The sequence below is a fragment of the Sminthopsis crassicaudata genome, chromosome 1 (genome assembly GCF_048593235.1).
Source record: "Sminthopsis crassicaudata isolate SCR6 chromosome 1, ASM4859323v1, whole genome shotgun sequence".
In the NCBI taxonomy this organism is placed as follows: Eukaryota; Metazoa; Chordata; class Mammalia; order Dasyuromorphia; family Dasyuridae; genus Sminthopsis; species Sminthopsis crassicaudata.
Window position 1 is genome coordinate 692,010,509 of NC_133617.1, and position 24,144 is coordinate 692,034,652.

At 36.8% G+C, this 24,144-nt stretch overlaps 1 protein-coding gene across 3 annotated transcripts in view; it reads right to left on the reverse strand.

Moving 5' to 3' along the window:
- Positions 1–24,144, reverse strand: part of XYLB (xylulokinase) — a 242,523-nt gene that overhangs the window by 166,116 nt on the left and 52,263 nt on the right. For all 3 annotated transcript variants that reach the window (XM_074283633.1, XM_074283631.1, XM_074283632.1), the window contains exons 5-8: positions 23,102–23,188; positions 21,036–21,164; positions 15,431–15,496; positions 12,465–12,537 (exon numbers count right to left, since the gene is read on the reverse strand). In XM_074283633.1, coding sequence (XP_074139734.1) covers positions 12,465–12,537; positions 15,431–15,496; positions 21,036–21,164; positions 23,102–23,188 — 355 coding nt within the window. The remainder of the gene's footprint in view (positions 1–12,464; positions 12,538–15,430; positions 15,497–21,035; positions 21,165–23,101; positions 23,189–24,144) is intronic.

The following is a 24,144-nucleotide window of genomic DNA, read 5'->3' on the forward strand; positions in this document are numbered from 1 at the left end:
CAACTTCAGAAGCAAGCCAAAAGTCATGGGATGCAATGGATAACCTAAGCATCTTCAATGTCTGACCAAACTCTCAGCATTCTACAGCTATTTGTTTCAGCCATATTCATGGCCATTGGGATAGCCATAAACTTAATATTTCTTAAAATGAGTGCCACAAGTGAAGATCATTCAAAAACAAAAGCAAAAGTGGAGAAAAGAGTTATCTGAATGGGGGAAAGGGAAACTGGGTAGAAACATTAAATTGATCAAAGGAGTGAACTATAATGAGGAAAGAGAAGAAGAGAATTTCTGAAATTAAAGGTAAAATAAGATTTTTTTCAAGAAAAACAAACTATAGTTACTGAAAGCTGATAAAAAGGGGGGAGGGCAAGATTCAATGATTTGGATCATGGATCAGAGGGATAAAAAGGAGGAAATTGCTCTAAATCAAGCAAACTGCAGATATCAAGCACCTATTTCCTTCTTTTTTTTTTCCCAAAAGAGGAGAGAAAGAAATACTATATGAAATTTATTGGAGAACAAAACAGATAATCATAACTACAAATGAGAATAAGATGTATTCATGAATAAAATGGAGGAGTATGACAATGTAATTAGAAAGCAAATGCAATAATTTGTTATATATTAGAAATACACTGAAAAATATAAAGATTCTTGTGGAACTAAAAGGAGTTGTATTAGAGTTTTTATGCTTCAGTTAAATCCAAAAAAGTAGGAGTAGAAATTAAGAATTCAGATTAGGCAATGGTAAAAATAGATGTGTATAGGAGAAAAAACATGAAAATTACATTTTGCTTAAAGGCACCACAGAGAACAAAACAATGCAAAACTAAATCTCACATAGCATATAAATACTTAAAGAAAAGCTTATTGAATTTTTTAAAAGACCAAGAAAATGAAACAAAGATTACTGATTACTATTTATTTGAGATATAAGCTCATTTAACCAAAAGATAAACAAGAAAGAAGTTAAGGATCTAAAAAGATTTTTAGGAAAACTAGATATGATAGACCTTTGATAATCATGAATAGGAATCTGAAGAAATATACATATTTTTCTGCAATCCTGAGAAACTTTTTAAATAGTTATAAAAGGGTCTACTCAATATAATAGTAGCCTTTCTTTCTCCATAGGAGTTAGCTATGTCCCCTGACATTCCAGCAACTATGTAAAAATGACCAAGGAAACAAGACCACCCCAAGCTATGTCTCCTTCACTGAAATAGAATAATTGGTGAGCTAAAAAAAAATTCAAATTGCAATGAGTCCCACCAAGAGAGTCCTTTGAGACTAAACATCTGATTGGTTGCCTTCCACATAACTTTCCAAAATTTGAAGTACTCTAGTTTAAAAGTAAATGAAATTTTGAAGAAAAGATAACCTAGTCTAGATTGTTTTACAAATTAATGTCATCAAATATTTAAAAAAAACAATGTCTTCTACAACATCCCTAGCAGATGGACCTCCAGCCTCAGCTTGAAAACCTTCAGTGCTGTGGAATCCATTATCTTCTAAGACAGCCCATTCCATTTTGGGGTAACTGTTTTTGAGAAAATATTTCCTTACACAAAGCTAACATTACCTCATTGCAAATTCTATTGCTTTTAGTTCTATCATTTCTTGCCAAACAGAAAGTAAGGAATGAGAGGGAATCTAATAGCTGTCTCAAGTGGCAGCCTTCTAATAATTAAAGACAGCTATCACATACTCCTATACAATTTATTTCTTCCATGCAAAACAATACCAGTTCTTTCAATCAATCATCAATAATTTGATTGCCAGTGTCTTTACCATCCTGATTACTCTCCATTAATTGCTCTCAGTTTATCAGTGTCCTTCCTAAAAGATGATTCCAACAGTTCCAATGGAGAGAGCCATCTCACTTTTTTATTGTTGTTTGCTTGCATTTTGTTTTCTTTCTCATTTTCCCCCCCATTTTGAGCTCATTTTTCTTGCACAGCATAATTATGGAAATATTTATAGAAGAATTACACATGTTTAACATGTAATTGGATTACTTGCCATCTAGGGGAGGAATGGGAGAAAGGAGGAAGGAAGAAAAAAAATTTTGGAACACAAATTTTTGTAAACATAAATGTTGAAAATTATGCATGTGCTTTGAAAATAAAAAGCTTTATTAAAAAAAAAAAAGATGGTACTGAATTGAATATAATGCTCCAGATGTGATCTAACCAGGACAGAGATTTGATATGCTGGATCTTGTAATGACACCTAAGATTTTATGGTTGCCATAGCAAACACATCTCAATCATATTTGTCTTAGTAAGTCACTAAAACCACCAGTTTACATAAGTAGAAGGCAATCAAAGAAGATATTTGAATGTAAATGTTGTGACTCTAATATCACTATTCTTTCTACTATTCTGTCTCCTACTTATTATAAAACTGTGGGTCCACAATAATTCTTCTCTTTCTCTTCCGGCCTGTTCATAAATCTCTCGAGATTGGTTCTTAGGAATTTTTATTTTATGTTAGTGCTTTTTTTTTTGTTTGTTTTCTTTCCTTCTTATATTATTCCTTCCTTCCTGTCAAAGAACTATTAGTGCTCTCTAATAAACCAAGTAAAGATATATTCCTCAAGCCTTTTTTTTTTTCATATCTTCTTTCAGGAATGTCAACTGACACTTCCAGGATATATAACTGGTAATTGTCTCAGGTAAGAAAATAAGCAAAAAGTGATATCACAGGCCAGCAGGTCACTGACATTTACTTTTTGTCTCTATATCTTGTAACTCTAGATGAACCAACACTCTGTTTTTGTTCCTTCTGGAAACTTTCACAAAAAATGCCTGTTTCTGGACCTATTTCCCAGTGCTCCTGGAAAGGCTGATAGCACTGTTGGCCCCACTCTCCTGCCCCAGATGCTTGACCTCCTAAGCTGCAGCTGAGTAGGAGCAATCAGCAAAGTGTCAAGCCCTGCCTCATAAAACATTCACATACCATACCTAATGAAATCCTGCATAAGCCTCCCAGGCACTCATTCCACACAGTAATAAGCAGGAGAAATAGGAATCTAATGAGAATAGTCCACGCTAGCCCACTCACTGACTGGCTCACACCTGTTTCCATGCCTTTTCTCTGGCACACTTGGTTGTGTTCAATCTCACAAGCTAGAAACTCAGTGTATGATTTTAAATGTTAGGTGGAGGGATAGAATGAATACTTTCTATACAGGTATAAATGCTTTAGAATACTGAAAAATTACCACCTGAGGTTATAATATTTGATACTTCAATATTCCAATGTTAGCAATATGAGTAATCTTCCTGAATGAATCAATGACTATGTGAATGAATTAATGAATGAAAAACCATTTATAAAATATTTGCTATATGCTACGCTTTGTGGCTAAGGCCTGGAGATACAAGTATAAGCAAGTAAAATAGTTCCTGACCTGAAGGAGTTTACATTATAGTGGGGAAAGACAATGTACAAGAGACAGGAAGCAGTGGTATAAATATATGTGTAGTAGTACCATTTGAAAAGGATGAGAAATTCCATGTGGTGGCCTGGTTCCAGGCAGGAAAACATGAGAGCTCATTGCCCAGGGTCCCAAGAGCAGAATCCAGGTTCCAATGGGCAGTAGAGGAAAAAGAGTCAAACAATATGGTAGCAGCCTAATTGCATGGTAGCAACATAAGGCAAAAAAAAAAAAAAAAAATCCAAAAATTGGACATGAGGGGGCCAATAGCAGCTTATGTTTTTCTCTCAACCTTCATGGAGCTTTCCAGTGTTGCTGTTAATATTACAAGAGATCCAATGCTATACTTGAGCTGCCCATCTGTAGTTGCCTTGATATAACATGCCCACCTTTTCTTAAGGAAAATGACCTTGATAAGGCTCTTAATGTCAATCCCTGGAATATTTTAGCATTGACAAAATATTACAACCTACTTCTAACCAGCAAGCATCTTTCTAGTATTTTAAGGTTACCTGTGATTATAATTCTTCTGAGATTATGGTGATTATCAAGAGAATATGGAAGTTAAAAAATATAGACTTTTGCATAAGAGAACTCATTTTGGAATCACTGAGAGTGCTATGCAATTTCCCACATGTGACATAGCTTGCTATTTTGTGGTTGTTCAGTCCCATCAGTCTTATCTGACGCTTCACAATCCCATTTGGAGTTTTCTTGGCAAAGATATTGAAATGGTTTGCCATGTATTTCTCCAGATCATTTTACAGATAAGGAATTGAGGCAAACAAGGTTAAGTAACTTGCTCAGGGTCACAACCTAGTAAGTGTCTGAGGCCAGATTTGGATTCAGGTTTCCTGCCTCCAGCTTTGGTAATCTATCCCCTGGGCCCCCTATTGCCAGCTTGCTTTTTTTCTTCTTTTCAATTCTAGGACCAACTCTTTATCAAACAGTGGTACGTCTTCAAGAACAAATTCTGATGAACTAGATTAAAGACTTTTATTCAACTTTATATCTTAGTATGGGAAACATATTTTAAAATCAATTTTTTTAACCAAAATGGTTCATTAAGCCAAAAGCTTTTGAATGACTATGGAATTCAATGAAGATACTTGATAATCTTCTGGGGTTTGATGCAATCAGAACAACGAAATCTGGGAATGGTTACTGGGGACCTTAAAAATCTCTAGATCTCCATATTTCTCTTTTATTCTGTTCAAGACTTTCTCTACCATTCTAGTACATAGCTTAAGGTAGTCTGTTCTCCTCTGTGATGATTCATTTGAAGTTTCTACTCAGATCATTAACCAAACTTATCTTTGAATTCCATCTGCTACAGTATCTTCTACAGTTTTAACATATGTATTTGCCATCTTGTCTAAAAAGAAACTTTAAAGGTACATTTCCCCTACCAAATCAGCCTTCTCTTTCCATTTAACTAATGATATCCACAGAAGTATTTTATATTCTCTATACCGCTTAGTCAGTTATAATACTATGAAGATGTGGTCCACTAGAGCAAATAGTGATCTATCTCATAAGCTCCTCTGGGTTCAATTATCTTTACTATTCAAATGATTCCTATAACCACAAATCCAGCTCTAATCTCTCTGCTGAAATACAGTCATGCATCTCCAATTACCTATTGGATGTCTGAAAATGGATGTCCCATACGTATTTAAAACTCAACATGCCCAAATAGAAACTCATAATTTTTGCTCCCCAAAAATCCCTAATTTCACATTTCTGCATCACTGTCAAGGAAACCACCCTCAAAGTCACCCACATCCACAGTTCAATGTCATTTTTGATTTCTCAATCAAACTCACTCTGCTTAACCAATCCATTACTAATTCTTATCATTTCTACTTTTCACAACTTCTCTAGAACACATCAACATCTTTCTACTCATATAGCTACAAACTTAGTTCAGGCTTTCATTACCTCTTGCCTATGCTATTGCAACAACCTTTCTAATTGGTCTTTCACCCTCCAGGTTCTCTACATTCCAAAACATCATCCAAAGGGGTTTTCCTAAAGCACTGGATTGACCGTGTGTGTCACCACCCTTAGGCTTTAGTGGTTCTCTCTTGCCCCAAGTTCAAATATAGAGCCTTCTGTTTGACATGTAAAATCCTTCAAAACTTGTCCCCTTCCTACTATTCCAATCTTTCATCTTACTTAGACACTTTACAATTCAGTTACAACCTATTTAAAGTCCTACTAACAGCTGGATACCTTATCTCCATGCCTTTATATTGTCTATCTCCCAATGCCCAGAATCTTCTGCCCCCTCCTCTCTTCTTATTATTTCTTTAGCTTTCCTTCAAGACTAGCTCAAATCCTACTTTCTGTGTGAGACCTTTCAGATTACCTTCATCTACATGTCTTCCCCATAGCTAGTTATTTACATGTTGTTCCCCCCCCCCACTAGTATGTACCGCCAGGTTTCTATTAGAGAAATAATGAATCCTCTGAAGTGGTCCCATATATTTGAATTCACACTATTCAAAGTCATCATTATGTAAAATATGGTAATTGGTTCCAACCCAATGGAAATATGCAGTGGGAATTCAAATAATGAAGTCACTTCAGGGGACTCATTATTCTCCCTAATTAGGACCTAGTTGTACCCTTCTTGAGGGCAGGGGTTATTTTTTCCCTTTCTTTGTATCCCTCACACTTAGCATAGTACCTGGTGCACTCTCAGGACTTAATAATTACTAGCTGGCTGACAGACTGACTCACTGCAAATATTATAACAGTTGCTTTCTATTTTTTGTGAAAGGATTCTCTGGGATCTTTTCTGTTTTGTTCTTGTGTGTAAATAATTTCAAAATAATATCTGTGTGTGTATATATATGTATATACATACACACATACAAATACACACATATATATTATTTTTTAAATCAATCATTGAATGCCTTTAAAATTGTACATATGAATGCCTTTTTAGTGTGTGTGATCAAGCCCAGCTACTCTTTGTGACTTTGTCTTGTGATATATGAATACCATTTCTTCACATAATAAATGTAAAATGCTACAATATAATACTTGGAATATTACATATTATGAATATAGAACATACTGAGGTGTGAGGAGTCCAAAGCAGTTCCACAAAGACACTAAAGGATGATGTTGGAAGACTGGTAGATCATTTCTGCCTTCTATCTACTTTTACAATATTAAAAATAAAATAGTATAAGAAATTATAATATGAAAGTAGAATCAAATGCTGATTGAATCAGATGCACTATATTTAACATAGAGGTAATGTGATGTGATAAAAGGAGTCCCATACTTGGAGTTAATTGAGACTTGGATTTAAAGCTTGATTCCAGACTCACTAGCTGCGTGATGCTATAGGATCCTATAACATTTATTTTACTTCACCAAGCTTCAGTTCCTTCAAGTGTAAAATTGGGAGATATAATATTTGTACTATTTATTTTTAGGATTGTTGTATATTAAAAAGTCATTGTTACCATTATCATTATTGCTATAGTTAACAATGAAAAGTATAAAATTAACTTTGGTTAAATGGATAATTATTTTAAATTGAGAAAAATATTTGGAGTATGGGGAGTTTAGCCTTAGTTAATTAGATAATTGTTTCTACTTCTTTGTATACTGTGGTCATAGTAATCCTATTTCCCTATAAGCATGGCAGAAGTACTCCCAGAATAGGAAGTTCAGCCAAAATGAAGATAGATCTCAGATAGCTAATAAGAGATGATCAAACTTAGCTGATTTTAGGCTAATAGCAAGCAATGACTTTGATGGCTCAAAATGGAAACAAGACACCTTTTTGGCTTCTTTTTCTTCTGCTACAGAAAAATCTAACTGCTATTCCAGATGTTGTTCTTTGATATCACATATAACTTAATCCAAGCTATCTCTGAGTACTCTGAAGTCAAAATAAATCAGCCCCAATTCAATTTACAACAGCACAGCCTTTTAAATGAAAGAGCAGTCACAGGAAAATTGAAATTAATTTTTGGCTTATTACCCAACACAACTGTCTGAAATAAAGTGATAAAACAAAGATAAAAGAACACCACCTTTCTCGAAAGGAGAAGGAACCTTTTAGAGACTTATCTTGAAGTCCTCTGAGGAGCATTAATAGGGAAACAGAGAGAGAACTGGAACGACCAGAATAATAACTTACATTTATGTAACCACAATGTCAAAAAGCTTTATCTATTTGGTCTCATTTGAGTTTCATAACAACACTATGAAACAGGCAGTCCAGATATAAGCCTGCAACCTCACAATTAGAACCAGAGCTGGGAGTCCAACCCTGCATACTGCAGAGAACTGAATGCTGAATCTGAAATCCAAAGCCCTGAGTTCAAGAGCTATCCCCATGACTTGGGCTTAAGCTATCTAACTGGTCAGGGCTTCAAAATTCGAGGAAATATTTTGTTGCTATTCAGTCATTTTTCAGTCATGTTCAAGTCTTTGTGACCTCCTTTAGGGTTTTGTTGGCAGGAGATACTAGAGTAGTTTGATATTTCCTTCTTCAGCTCATTTTACAGATGAGGAAACTAAGGTAAACAGGGTTAAATGACTTGCCTATGATCACACAGCTACTTATCATCTGAGACCAGATTTGAATCCTGAAGAGTTTTCCTGACTCCAGGCTGACACTCTATCCGCTGTGCCACCAACTGATCAAGGACTTTGGTGGCATTTATACAATGCTTTAAACATATAATTTTTATTATAAATATAATAATAATAATCAGCATTTATGTAGTGTTTTAAGGTTTACAAGGCATGTTACAAATATTATCTAATTTTATCCTTACAATAACTCTGAGAGGTTAATGATATTATCTCCACTTTACAAATAATAAAACTGAAGCAAAAGTTAAATGACTTTCTAGGGTCACAAAACTAGTAAGTATCTGAGTAAGATTTGAACTCAGGTTCAGGTCTTCCTATAGTCAATTCCAGTTCTCTATCCATCTGTACCACTCAATGGGTAACCACATAATATGGTTTACATTTGACTTGATTGGAGTATACAGTCTTTATGATATGTTGTTTAAGACACTGTGCTATTTTGTTTTAATTTTTGCATTTATGTTCATTAGAGATATTAGCCTAAAGCTTTCTTTTTCTATTTAGATTCTTGCTTGTTTATATATCAAAACCATATCTGTGTCACAGAAGGAATTTGACAGGATTCCTTCTTTTGCTATTTTTGCAAATAATTTGTGTGATATTGTAATGAATTAGTCTTAGAATGCTTGATAGAATTGAATCTATATGGTCCTGGAGGACCGAAGTTCAGTTTTGGTTTGTTCAATATATTTCTCTGGAAATTGAATTATTTAAATTCCCTATTTATTTTCTATTAATTTGGGTATTTTATTTTCTAAAATTGCTTCAAACCCAGAATGGATTCACTAGTGGCAGAAGTTGCAAACCTTACTTGTCTAATAAAAATGGAAGAATCAGATGAAGTTTCTATAAAAGGTGATATTTGAGTGGAACCTGGAAGCAAATTAGGGGTTTGAAGAGATGATGGAGAGAAAGTATTCGGGAATGGGCAACATGCTATGTAAAGCATAGAGAATGTTTATATAGGGAGCAATAGCAATCGTTTGGCTAGAATGTTGGGTAGGTGATAGGGAGCATGAGAGAAATTAAGAAAGATAAATTGGAGCCCTATCTCTACATGATCAAGTGTCCATAGAAACTCCAGAGAGTTAAGTCTGAATCAAGCCAATGAAAGTAATAAACTGAGCAGACAGATAGGACTTGAGTATAAAGTTACAACACCTCAGAGATTTAGCTAACTCCAGGAAAGTACTACACACATACACACACTGTGCATGGACACATGTAAGTGTATTTGTACACATGTATATGTGTTGTATGTATATACACACACATTCATATATAAATGCATTTTGCATGTATAAATGTGTCCAAATATAATTTTGCAACTTCCTGTAGTTCTATTTAATAGCACATGAGCAGGAATACAGGAAGTCAATGATGAGAATAATCCAACACGTAGGTTTTACAAGGCATGATCAGTGATAGGACAAGGGAAACATATATATTTACATTTGGTAAATATACTATATACATGTGGCATATTTATGAATAATCTTCCAGAGGTCCCAGGAATGCTAAAGTGTACAAAGTTAGAGACCACAAAGTCCTCAAAATATAGCTCTGAAATTCCCCTCAAACTCTCAGAATAATTCACTATTTTGTGAATATATTTTATTATACTTTCTCAATCCTCTCCTTATGCTGAGAATCATTATTCCCTCTTCTTGAAATGAGTCCTGCCTCTTATCCCCCAACTTTTAAAGTCCTGTCCATTTTCCCAAGGTCCAGTTCAAAACTAAACTTCTCCGGAAAGCCTTTCTCAATTATTTCTAAACTCTTATTACATTTACTATACAAACTGCCTTGAACCATACTGGCATGGACCATCTCCCATACTCAAATGTGAACTCCTCAGGGGAAATTTTATTTCAGAAGCCCTTACAGTGGCTAGAATGATGGTTTGTGCATAATAATAAGTAGTGGACAACTATCTATGGAATGAACAAAAACATGAACAATTGTCTCCTATATCTGAAAAGCCACTGTGCACATTGAGAGAGAAGAGGGAATAATTTGTATAATACTTACTAATAATTATTATTAATTAATTATATTATTAATAATTATTAACTTCAAAGCATCCCTATAAGGTTAAATGCTGTTAAGTCTCCATTTACCATTGAGGAAACTGAGGCAGAGGCTAATGGACTTGCCTAGGGTCACATAGCTAGTGTCTGAGCTTGATTTTCTGGATCTTCCTGACTCCAGACCCACCACTCTATCCACTGTGCCACCTGCCTGCTGGTAGAGAGCCAACTGGGAAAGCAGCTATCACAGTATATAATATCAGAACCTCTTCAATTAGACTATATGCCTCTTTAAGGCATCTCTATCTTTTATACTTTTTCTCTAGCCACAAAGCCTTGCACATAGCAGACATCCAGTACATTTTTTTCCATCACTGCTGATTAATAATTTACAGCATGTACAAGTACATTCAATTCAACAAACATTTATTAAGCACCAATTCTGTACAAAGCACCATGCCAGACAGGGAGAGAGATAAAAAGCTTAGATAAGACAAAGCCTCTGCCTGCTCAGATCTGACAGCAAACTTGACTTTGATTCCTGGCAAAATTAGAAAAAGCTCAGTTTTAAGATGCTTAATGAACAGCTAGAAAATGAAGCAATGATCACAATAGTCAACCATAAATAAGAAAAGATCATGCTAGATAAATCTTATTTCCTTTTTTGAAGAGGCTAACATATCGATCTGTCAGAGGAATCCTGTTAAGACTCTCCCTAGATTTTGGCAAAGTATTTGATAAAACACCTCAAGCTATTCTTATGGAATGGAGTGCTGCGGGCTAGATGAACAGGATAGTTAGATGAGTACGGAACTGGCTGACTGTTCAGATTTAAGAAACGGTCATTAATGTTTAAACATTAGCTTGGAAGAAGGTCTCCTGCATAGTGTCCAAGCTCCAGGATTGGCCCTGTACTGTTTAGCATTTTAAACAATGACTTAGCTAATGGGATAGAAGCCATGCTTATTAGATTTACAGATGACACAAAGCAGGGAAGGATAACTAACACACTAGATGACAGAATGAAGATCCAAAAAGATTTTGACAGGCTAGAATAATAGGTTGAGCTTAAAAAGATGAAAGTAATAGGAAGAAGTGTCAAAACAATCAATTTCACAAATACAAGATAGGGGAGTTAAGATTTGATAGCTGGTTTTCTGAAAAAAGATCTAGGGGAGTTTAATGGAGTCAAGCTCAAAATGAGTTATTGGTGTGATATGACAGCTAAAAGGAAGTAACACCATTTGGGGCTAAATTAATTAAGACATAGCTTCTAGGATTAAGTATACAATAGTTCTTCCTTTCTTTGTCTGGGTCTCTTTACTTATCAATGGTAATGATATTACAGTATAGAATACATTTCTTTTTGTCTTCTTTCTTGCTTTCTGTTGCCCCTTTCCCTCCCATTGACTTAAAAACAGGTGCTATCCAGAAGAAACTCAGGTGAGACTACAGAGCAAATTATTTGGAGCTTGTCTCATATTTGATCCATTTCCCCTGACTCCAGCATGGACTAAAAATACAGTCCAGCAGGGACAACTCCCTGATCTGCAATGTAACATAGAAGCCCAGTCTCAAAATAGGAAGAGAAATTTGAGTGTATCCAACTCAATATATATCTACACAAAAACTCCCCCCTACATCCTTCTAAAGAAGTGTGTGGCCCACCTAGACTCAAAGACCTGTAGTAAAAAGAAACCTATTTTTGAAGCAGCCTATTCCACTGAGGACATCTCCAACCATGAATACATCCTCTTTTGTATGGTAAGTCTTTATTTACTTGAAGTCTGCCATCATATCCACCCTGAGACTTCTTGCCTCTGGACCAAAGACCTCTAGTTCCTTTAACCCAACATGATCTTGAGTCCTTTCTCTATATTCATTTTCCTCTTACGTCCACTGGCCATCTTATCAATGCCCTTCCTAAAATATAGCACCAATACACAGTGAAATATTTCTTTCCTGGGTGATCAAATCAGAGCGTAGTGCAGCCTTCAGTGTGGGGTAGAAATGAATATAGTGTGAAATACAGAACCACCTACATAAAATTAGCATTTGAAAAAACCTTTAGCTTATATGTTAAAAATACAAGAGGATTATGAATTTTAATACTCCATGCTTTCATATCAATCAGACATAAACTACAACAAAGGACTATAGCAAGTCTACACATTAGTGGTGTCCACCCTAATCTGCCAGGGCCCCTACGGAAATCCTTGGACCCATAAAATCAGACCTGTGGCACACATACCCATAATATATAACATATATATAGCCTGAGCATACAAAGCAGAGAACATACTTTAGATATACAATGCAACATAAAGCATAGCTTCCCACAGACAATAGATTCAACTCACCATCACTGTAATCGATGGGTGTATAGGATCCAAGGAAAAGGGAAGCTGCAAAACTACTGACCAAAGCAATTCTCTGCAAGAGAAACAGCACAATGAAGGATGGCTCACTGCCATTCTGACCCTGGACAAGCGAACATTTTGACAAACATCATTCAAATGTGAAAGATTTAAAAGTACTCAAATAAGTGCTACCTTTGACCCTTTAGCAAAAAGCCCAAGTGATGTCTGCCCTCATCCATGTGGATGAGAACATTTTGCGGCATATCAAACAACAGATGGCAATCCGGGGAGGAAAACTACTAATGCCTCTGAAGCTTGGAAAGGCATTACTATCATCAATTTCCTAACTTTTTGTCAAGCTGTCAAATTCAATTAAAACAAATTATTAAGAAAAGGAAGGTGGTTTTCCTAGTAGGTTCCATCTCTCAGTGATTGTATTGGCTCTCCTGTATCATAATATCTCTCCTCTGTGCAATATCCTTTAAAATCTAGTAACAAGAGACTTCTTGGGATACCCTAATTTCAAAACAAATACTTTGCACAGGCTGTCACTTATGCCTCTCTTTACCTTAATCTCTTAGGACCCGGCTTCCTTCAAGAGTCAACTCAGAAGCCACCTTTTTGTAGGAAGTCTTACAGGCTCCCCACCTGCTAGCATCTTACTCTGAGACTACCAAGGTGTGACCTGCCTAAACCAATCAACTACATTTTGCCTCCCTCCCCCATTAGAATGTAAATTTCTCGAGAGTAGGAACTATATTTGTTTTTCCCCTATATTCCCAGGGATTAGGGACTGAGTAAGAATTTAACAAATACTGATTGGTTGATTGAGACAAAACCCAAAATATTGGGTGGGCACACATACACACACACACACACACATAACACACACACATAACATACACACACACTCACATAACATACACACACACACACTCACACACACATACACAAACACACATACATACACATACACCTCCTTTATTTCAAATGCTTTATTTCACTTTCTATACTATATGGTCCTATGAGAATACTCAGATTTGTAACAGACAATAGTATTCCATCCCTTTATTCCTACAAAGCCCACCTCTAGATACAGAATTTAAAGGGTTTAGCACCTTTTCCCAAAGCACAAGTTACCAACTAATTCAGAAGAGCAATCTGTCATACTGAATAGTTAAATAATAAACTCTATGTTAATTTTGAAGATTAAAAAGGCACTTTGGTTTGAAATGAGCTAATCATTTTATAATTATGACTTAGAGATCAAAATAACTAGGAAATGTGTTGAGCTGATTCATATGCAACTTTTAAGTGCCTGATTTTAGCTACTGCAGGTCTAGCAGTTTAGATGGGCTTCTGGCTTTGTTTTGGGAGCACTTAAGTGAGCAAGGATGTAGACAAGAGTTTTGGGAGATTTGACACAGTTTCTTTCCAATCAAAAGCTAATTGAGATGGCCCTATCAATGACAAAGGAAAAAGAAAAAATAAAAAAGGAGAGGGAGGAGAGGAAGGAGGAAAGAGAAAAGAGTCGGGTAGGAGAGGAGAGAAAAGAAGAGGGGAGGAGAGAAAAGAGAAGGGGAGAAGAGAAGAGGGGAGAGGAGAGCAGAGGAGAGGAGAGGAGAGAAAAGGAGGAGAGGGAAAGAAGAAAAGGAAAAATAATTTATTAAATGCCAGGCAAATTTGCTTATATTTATCATATTTTGCAAATATTATCTAATTTGGTTCTTTTAACAACCCTAGGAGATGGTACTAATATTATTCTCATTTTACAGCTGAGTAAACCAAGTCCAACCAGAGCTGAATTGACTTATTAAGGTGATATAACTAGTGAGTGTCTGAAGTCATATTTGAATTCAAGTCCTTCCTGACTGCAGTTTCCACACTGTATTTATTGTGCCACCTATCTCACAATGGGCACTGATGGTCCATTCATAAGAATAAGTAACATGAATAAAGATCAAATGATACATTGGAAAGATGACTGGATTTGGAGGTAACTTGGATGTGAATCTCTCCTCTGCTACTTACTACCTATGCAACTTTGAGCAAAGGTTTCTCTGGGGCTCAATTTTTCATCTCTAAAATGAAAGAGTTAGGCTAGATCAGAAACTGTTCACTTTTTTGTTCATGGACCCCTCTGGAGGTCAGGTGAAGCCTACAGATCCCTTTTGAAATAATTTTTCTAATGCATAAAACAATATACAGGATTACAAAAGAAACCAGTTATTTCAAAATAAAGCAGTCAATTTTTTTTCTCACTCAAGTTCTTAGATCCACTAATATCAATCCACAGACTTTTTGGAGAGTTCATGGAGCCCAGGTTAAGAACCCTAGATTATACATTCTCCAGTGTCTCTTCAAGCTCTGCATCTATGTTAATATGATAATGTAAAAATTACAGGACCTCAGACCTCCACACCCCATACCGTCACAACTGCCCTGTCCTGGGTAACAAGATCAATACCAATGCTGAGAGACGGACAGTATGCTGTATTTGGACAAATTCAAGTATGAGCCTTACTCCCTATTAGCTCCATAACATTGATCATGACATCCATATGTATGCATAGAATTGTTAGGATCAAGTGAGATCACATCTACAAAACTGCTTTGCAATCATAAAGTGGGACATAATGCAAAATATCCTTGTCTGTTTTATCCCCTCTCTGATCTACTTTGCCCCTCAACATAGAAAGTCACTTTTTTGAGGACAGGAGCTGTTTCCTTTTTTGTCTACATACTCCCAGATCTCAGTCCTGCACTAAATAGTAACTGCTTTAACAGTGGTGGAAATGAAGATGAGTTATATAGAGGATGTGCTATTAGCCACAAAATAGCATTTTCATTTCGGCAAGCAGACTATTTTTAGCGCGTGTGTTTGGCGTGCATTTTTTCTAAAGATAAACATGACAGAAGGGTTTTCATTAGTGCCTTTCAATAAAAGACATGGATGTTCAACCAACCTCCGTTTGTGAGTAGGCAACAGGGTTCTTCTTGAAAATCTTTGCTATCTGGTTTCCTGTAAAACGCTAAGAAAGAAATGCAAGTGTTTAGAAGAGAAGAGTCAATAATCATTAACTCTATGTAATGAGTTCAGTCCAATGCACTCTGGATGTTTAATTTGTTTGATGTGCAATGGAAACCGGCCCCCAGCAGATAACTAACACTAAGCAGACAGTCATGCGTGCTTCTGTGATGGGGTTCCTACTCACCATTTGGAAAAGGGAGGGCTGAGAAAGAGCATCACTATCCACAATGTACATCTCAGAAATGACAGTTCTAAGGAATGAATCACACTTATTACCTCCCCCAAAACCAAGAAAGTGCAGTAGTTATCTTTGATTCCTGAAAAGTCTGGCCAACCAACATGTGCAGCTCAGTAGAATAGAGAAGGGGCATCATTAATTAATTCAAAGGCCACTATAGCCCCTTAAAAATATTTTCCCAGTTATATCAAAAACAATTTTTAACATTTTTTTAAAATTCTGAGTCCCAATATTCTTGCTCTCTCTCCCTCATCATCCCCCTCCCTGAAATAGTAAGCAATTTAATATAGGTTATAAATATTCAATCTTTTAAAACATTACCATATTAGTCATGTTGTGGAAAAAAAAAAAACAGACCCAAAGGGGGGGGAAGATGCAGAAAGCACAGCACCTTTGTAAGACATATATTCTCAGTCACATAGGTATTCAAACATAAGGGGCACGTTTAAGTTACTTAACCTGTTTTAAGGAGTTGCCAATTCCTTCGAGGAGGAATAAGAAAGATTGCTTCAGATACTCAATGGGGTTTTGTGATTACCTAGCTAAACCAGAGCAAGCACTCTGCTTCAGGAAGAGATGCTGACAAACTTAACGGACACAAAAAATGTGTATACAGAAATAGATTAAGTGGTTTCTGTTAGATGGTATAGTAAATGGAGAGCTAAACCTGGAAGACCTAAATTCAAAGCCAGTCTCGGGCACTTACTAGTTGCATGACCCTGAGCAGGTCATTTAACTTTTGTCAACCTTAGTTTCCTCTTCTGTAAAGTAGAGATCATAATAGCTCCTCCCTCAAAGAGTTTTTGTAAGGATCAAATGAAAACACAGATAGAGATTTATTCAAACCTTAAAGAACTATATCAGTGCTATTATAAAAGAACAGAAAACTGACTAAAGCAGCTGACTAACTCCTTAGGCTTTACAAATTAAAGGCTTAGTGTTAAACTGACAGAAACAATAACAGAATAGAGCACCCCCCCCCAAAAAAAAAAAGAGCTCGTGTGGTCCAGTGGAAAGAACACTGGCTCTGAAGCAAAAGGGCTTGTATTCAGATCCCACCTCTGATGCTTTCCACCTGAGTAGTCCTAAGCATTCCAAATGTGTGTGTGTGTGTGTGTGTATAAAAATTTTCCCCAGTTACATGTTAAGACAAATTTTTAAATTTTTTTATAGTTGAGTTCCAAATTCTATCCCTCTCTCCTCTCCTTCACCCTTCCTAAGATAGTAAGCAATCCAATATAGTTTATGCATGTGAAATCATGAGTGTTTTATTTCACTTCCGAGGACCCAGTTTTCTCAACTCCAAATTGGCAGAGTTGGGTTACATGACCTTTCATATATCTACATATTGGAGTCTATGAACCATAACTTCCTATCAGCAAGTTGAGATAGTGTGGATAATCCATAGAGCAATCTCCTGGCAACTACTTCCTTACTAGCACTGTTCTTCGTAAACAGTTCAGAGCCTGCAGAGGAATGTGATACTTTAATTGAATTTGTAGGCTCTATTTACAAAACAGCATTTGCTGTCAGAGTTTTCTAAATATCCCTCAATGGGGCTAGGCAGGGGCACTTATATCTTGAGTGTCCTGGTAGGAATCTTGGCAGAGACTATTTACTTCTAGGGTATCCTAAACATCATTAGGAGCCTGGGAAAGGGAATATTTATATTGGGGGTCACTGATTAGTTAGTGAATAGAGCTGATTGACAGAAATGGTAAGAACAAATGAAGAAGCTATCTATAAAGGGATTCAGTGGTCACAGAAATATAATCAATCACTAAATATTTCTTAAGTACTTCCTATGTACCAGGTACTAAGGTTACAAAGAGTAAGCATCCCTGCCTTCAAGGAACTTACAATCTAAAAGGAAAGACAATATGCAAATAAATATATACAAAACAAGCAAAATACAGGACAAATAGAAAGTAATTAAAAAGAAGGAACCAAAATTAAAAGGGGGTAGGGTGTAGGGGGTAGAATTTTAGTTGGGATTCAAAGGAAGTCAGAAATGTTAGTAGTCAGAGTACAAAAGGGAGAATATTCCAGGTATGAGGGTCAGCCTAAGAGAAAGCCCAGAAATGACAAATGGGAGTATCGTATCTCTGGAACAATCAGGAAGACAATGTTACTGGATCAAAGAATAAGTTTTGGGGAATAAAGTCTAAGAAGACTAGAAAGATAGGAGGCAGCTAGATAATAAAAGGATTTGAATGCCCAAAAAGAGCATTTTGTATTCTCTCTGGCATACAACAGGGAGCCACTGGAGTTTATTAAATAGAAGGCTCACATGACTGAATCTGCACTTTAGGATTATCACTTTAGTAGAGGAATGTTTTCAAGTTGGGACAGATGTGAGGTAGGGAGATCCCCCAGCAGACTATTACAATTGTCCAGGTGTGAAGTGATAAGGGCCAGCACCAGAGTAGGGACAGTGTCAGAAGAGAGAAAGGCGTATATTTAAGAGATGCTCTTGAAATCAAGAGGCCTTGGTAACAACTTGGATGGGGGAGGGAGGACAATGAGAGATGACCCCAAGGTTGAGAACTTGAGGGACTGGCAGGATAGTGTTCCCTTCTCCAGTAATAAAAAAGTATGGGTGAGGGGAAGAGAATTTAAGGGGAAAGAAACTAAGTTGTTTAGTGAGTTTAAGATGTCTATGAGACATCCTGTTCAAGATGTCAAAAAGGCAGTTGAAGATTTGAGATCGTTAGGTCAATTGAGTGATTGAGGCAGAATAGATAGATTTGAGAATCATTAGCATATAAATGGAAATTAAATCCATGGGAGCTGATGAAATCATCAAGTAAAGTGATATAGAAGGAAAAGAGGATCCAGGCAGAACCATGAGGGATACCTCTGGTTACAGGATATGATCTGAAAGAGAATCCAGTAAAGTTCACAGAGAAGGAGCAATCAGAGAAGTAGGAGGAAAACCAGGAGAGAAAGGTGTCCCAAAAAAATCTAGAGAGAAGAGAATATCAAGGAAGGGGTTATTGGCAATGTCAAAGGCTGCAGAGAAGTCAAGGAGGATGAGGATTAAGAAAAGACCAGTGGATTTGGCCACTAAGAAATCATTAGTAACTTGGGAGACAGATATTTCAGTGGATAAGATCAGAAGCCACATTGCAAAGGGTTAAAAAGAGAGTGATAGGAAAGTAGATGCACCCATTAAAGATAGCCTTTTTTGGAAAGCCAGAAGAAATATAGGGTGATAGTGAAGATGGAATAATTAAGTCAGGATTTTTTTTTCAGGATAGGAGAGACATGGCATATTTATAGTTAGTAGGAAAGAAGACAATGGAAAGAGAGAAGATGAAAGGTGAGAAACTGGTGTTAACAAAGGGGCACTAAGTTGGAGGAAATAGGGTGGAATGGGATTGTTTGAACAAGGAAAGAGATTAGTTTTGGTAAGGAATAAGAATACTTCACTGCATAAGATGAAGGAGCAGGGAATAGCAGAAGACTATGAGAACTAGAGAAGAGGGGGAGTTCACGGCAAATTTTGCAGATTTTTTCCCCCTAGAAAATTTGAGGCAAAGTTCTCAGCTGAGAGAGTAGGGAAAGAGAGAGAGCCAATGAAGGTATGAATGAAAAAGGATGAAAAGGTTTGGAAGAGTCACTTTGGAGAGTGGTTAATAGGAGAGTTCATGTGGGAAACAGTAAGATTACCTACAGTAATGAAGACCCAGTTGAGGCTATACAACATAAATTTATAGTGGACCCAGTCAGAATGACTGGGGGATATTCATCACTTTCATTCAGTAGCTTTTGTGCAAGAGCAAAGGTGACAAATGGTGGAAGTGATCCAAGATTGAGGCTTGACTGGACATAATTTGAAATATGACAAGTTGGCTAGGAACTCAAGAGAGGAGGACAGTATAGAGTTGAATTGATTCGCCAATGTATTAAAATAGAAGAGAAAAGAAAGTCTAATGCAGTAGAGATGACCTAGGAGAGAAATGAGAGGTTGAGGAATCTGAGGTCACATTTAAAAAATGAGGCTGTGAAAAGAAAAGCAGAGGGAGAGGTGAAAAGCCATTGTACATAGAGGTAAAACATTTGTGGGGGATGGCAAGATCAAACATGACCATCTTTGTGTATAGCTGAAAATGAATGAGTAGTTGTTTACAGAAAGTAAACAGTTGAATAACAATGGTTAGGATAGTTGAGAAAGAATTAATATGTATTTTAAAGTCCCTAACATAAGGACGAGAGTTGAGTAAGAGATAAAAATTGAAAGTCAGATCAACCTCATTGAAGAAGGAAAGGAAGTGGCCTGGGAGTCTGTAGACAACTACTAGGATTTTGATTAGGTTGTAGCCATAAATAGCAGGAACCTCAAAGTAATAGAGATTAATAACCAATAAAGTAAGGGGAAGAACCTGGAATGAAAAGCAAAGAGTATTCCAACTCCCCAGCTTTCAACCAATGAACCAAAGAGAACAGATGCAGTCTGCCTGAAAAGGGTGGCCAGGGAATCTGTGTCATCAAAGGGAAGAGGTTTGCATAGGGGATCTTCAGGGATCAAAAAACAGGAAATGAAAGCCATCAATAATAATAGCTAAAATCTATATAGCACTTAACTGTGTGCCAGGAACTTTGTAAATAGTTTATCACTTGATCCTCACAATACTTTGAGCTAGGTGCTATTATTATCCCCATTTTACAATGGAAGAAACAAGCAAACAGAAGTTAAGAGGCAGACAGAAGTTAAATGACTTGCCCAGCATTTCAGAGATACTAAGAGTCTGAGATTGGATTTGTACTCAGGTCTTCTAGACTGCAGTCCCAGCATGCCATCCACCACATCCCCTAGCTCCCTACTACTGCTTATTCTTCATTCTTGAAGAGAACCATGATGTCAGAGAAATAATGCACATGAATTGGATTGAAGTGAGGGTAGGCTGAGCTCCCCAAAAGCAAAAAGGAATGAATAAACCTTCTAGCCTGATAAGAAGGGAAAGGGGCAGAGTGATAATAAGCAATATACTATGTGACCTGGGAAAAGCCAATTTTCTCCTCTGCTAAAAAGTGGTGACTGGGCTAATAATGTCCTTCCCAGCTCTAGGATCTCATGTTCCTTTGATGGGTTTTTTTTTCTTTGTAGCCCCAAATCATGAACAAATAGAACTGTCCTCCACTGTTCCTTTGGCAGTGTTTTTTTTGGTTTTGTTTTTGTTTTTGTTTTTGTTTCCCCCCCTGTTATATTTCTTTCACTTGTTTTGATATCCCCCTCCATCTAAGGAGGACATTGATCTACTAGGAGTCACAGCAATAAGTGTTGCCACCCTATGCTTACCTCATAGGCACGGGACCCTGTGATTTCACTGAGATTCTGGGCTCCTTTAACTGCTTTCTCCAAGTTGCGGCACTGAACTGTGGTGCTGGAGTCCATCCAGATGGGGCAGTCAGAGAGTGAGAAAGAGGACTGAAGGAAAAAATGACCACAAATGAAATAATCATGGCAATTAGGGCAGAGGTACATCTGAAGGAAACTGTCTAGGAGGGCATCTGTAGATAGTTAGATAAAAGGCCTCGGCCATTTCATAGGCTTGTATCTGGGACATGCAATTCCTCTCTAAGTTATTTAGATGACCAGCACTCCAGAATTGACAATGGCAGAGGAGACAATTGTAAGGGAATCAGGACAGCTCAGAACTAGTCTCCCGTTAACACTTGCTCATCGTGTAAACCTTACACATTTCCCCTCCCTAAGCCCAAGCTTCCTTCCTGGAATAATGGAGAGATTATACATGATGCCGTCTAGGTTCCTTTAGAGCTCAAGTGACCTGTGGTTCTGCCTCCATGAAACTTTCATTTCTTCTTGACTTCCATAATACTGTGGTCCTCCCTCCCTCTCTGACTGGCCTTTGTCTTCTTTCTCCTTCCCATGGTCAGGAGACATTCCACAAGGTTCAAGATTGATTGGTTCTCTTCTTTTCTGACTTTAATGCCTCTTAAATCAATCTCAATCTCTCTATCTTTGTCTATGTCTCCCTCTCTGTCTCTTTCATTCTCCTTCTTTCTCTCTCCTTTTCCCTCTCCCTTTCTCCCTCTCACTCTCCTTTCATCTTTCTTTCTGTCTCATTCTCTCTGTCTTTCTCATTCTTTTTCTTCTTCTTCTTCTCCTCCTCTTCCTCATCCTCCCCCTCCTCCTCTTCCTCCCATTCCTCCTGTTCTTCTTCCTTGTTCTCCTACTCCTTCTTTTCCCCCCTTTCTTTCTCTCTCTTTTCCTCCCTCTTTCTCCCTGTCTCTCTCATTCTCTCTCTGTCTCTCAGTCTCTCTGTGTTTTGCTCATTCTGTGTGTATGTGTCCTTCTGGCTTTTTCTCCCTATCTCTGTCTCTGTCTGTCTGTCTGTCATCTGTCATCTGTCTCTGTCTGTCTGTCTCTCTCTGTCTCTATCTCTCTTTCTCTGTCTCTCTTTACTTATTTCTTTCTTACTTTCTCAAAACAAAGAAGAACCACAAGTAGGTTTCTCCAGTCCTGCTTTAACACTTATAAAGTCAGAATGTGACAATGGACAGATCTAGTTCTGACAAATTTAGTCTCTGGACTTCCCCTAAAAATCAAATAGAAACATGATTGCAAAACCCTCAACAAGTTCTTGATCTATGTTTATAATTTTTAGTGGTAAAATCAAGACTAGAATCTAGACTCCTGATTCTCACCAAAGGTTTTTCCTACTATAACACAATACATGAATAATAATATTTTTTAAAAATCCAAAGGTCAATCATCTTTGATGTTTCAAGAAGATCAAAGAAGGCTTTAAAATTTCAAAACTCCTCCCACTAGGCCAAGATTAGAAGAAATTCACTTGTTTACAACTAAAGAGGGGAATGAGCACCAATACCAATGATAAAAATATGATTTTGTTGAATTTTTATGCCTTTACCTCCTTCTGGAACTAAATCACATACTCAACTTTCCTACAGTGTAGCACTGTGTCCATAAAGAAGAGTCCTCTCTGAGTCTACATAGGCTACATTTACTATGAGAAAAGAAAGCCACATATTTTATAGTCATTTCTATATCATCTCTATAAATAAGCCCAATAACAATTACCTTGAGTTACAGGGGAAATAAGATCTCTCAAGTTCCTTGTAATTGCATTATAGGGCCAGTTAACTGCTAGACCAATAAACTCATTTAAAAGCTGCTATAAAATGGGAGCCACATATGCAGCAATAGCTAAAATGACATTTTTGCAGCATTCACCATGCTCTTTTTCTATTATTAGTGGATAAAAGCCATCGGTTTTTCAGGGCCTAAAAAGGACTTTGTTGTATCTCTCCCCTCAGCCCATAAAATGAACCAGAGCAAAACCGAAAGAATGGAGGGAACATAGCTGATGAGGTCTTTACCTTTAATTGCTGGTGTAAAGGAAGATCAGGTGATAAATTCCTCAAAGTTTGGCAGGCTCCTCTTTTCCAATACACACTTCCATGTTGCTGTAAAAGAGATAAGTAAACAGAAATCTCTTTACCCTTTATTCAAGTGATTTATCAAAAATGTAGCAGTCCTTAGAAACTTTTGTTGTTTCCAAAAATAATTAAGTTTAGGGGAAAAAAACTCCCCCAGTAAATAGTCTTTCTCAAATGTTTCAGAATGGTAGTGATGTGTTCTCAAAGGCTTTGCCAGCAGGCCATGAACTCAGATAGATTTTTTGACGCTTAGAAGGCTTTGAGCACAGGCCTGGTAATAGAATACATGTCTAATCCAAAGATCAGTCTAGCTAAGGAAGAAAGTCCTAAACTCAAAAGAGTATCCACCATAATAAATTTTATTTCCAGCATTGTAAATCATTAAGACCATTCACTAAGTAAAATAATAATAATAATAAGGTGTAATCTGTATCAGGAAGGAAACCTAGTATAGTATAAAGAGCAATGCGTCAAGAGTAAGAGACTTTTCACTCCTGATGCTCACTATATGACATTAGGCAAGTAATTTAACTTCTCTTAGTGTCAGTTGTCATCTTGTAAAATGAAGGGATTTGGTATTATGCTCCCAAAGACACTAAACACTTCATGCCTTTTGACCTAGCAATGCCACTGTAGACATATACCTCGAAGATATTTTTTTTTTAAGGGAAAAGTCCTGTATGCATATAGATATTTTTAGTAGCACTTTTTGTTACTGGAAATGGAGTCTTACCAATTATGGTGTATGAGCACACTGGTATTTTAGGGGTAACTAGGCGGCTCAGTGGATAAAGCTCTCTGGTTTTTTGGATATGGAATGTTCATCAAATGGAACAAGTTGATAAGTGAGAAAAAAGAAGAGATTTGGTACAGCCTTAAATGAAGACTTTCTCTAATTACCTAAATTGAAGACAAAATACTTGGAGAAAATAAACAATTTCTTGAGGTCAAATCTCGAAAATCCAAAATTTACCAACTTTATC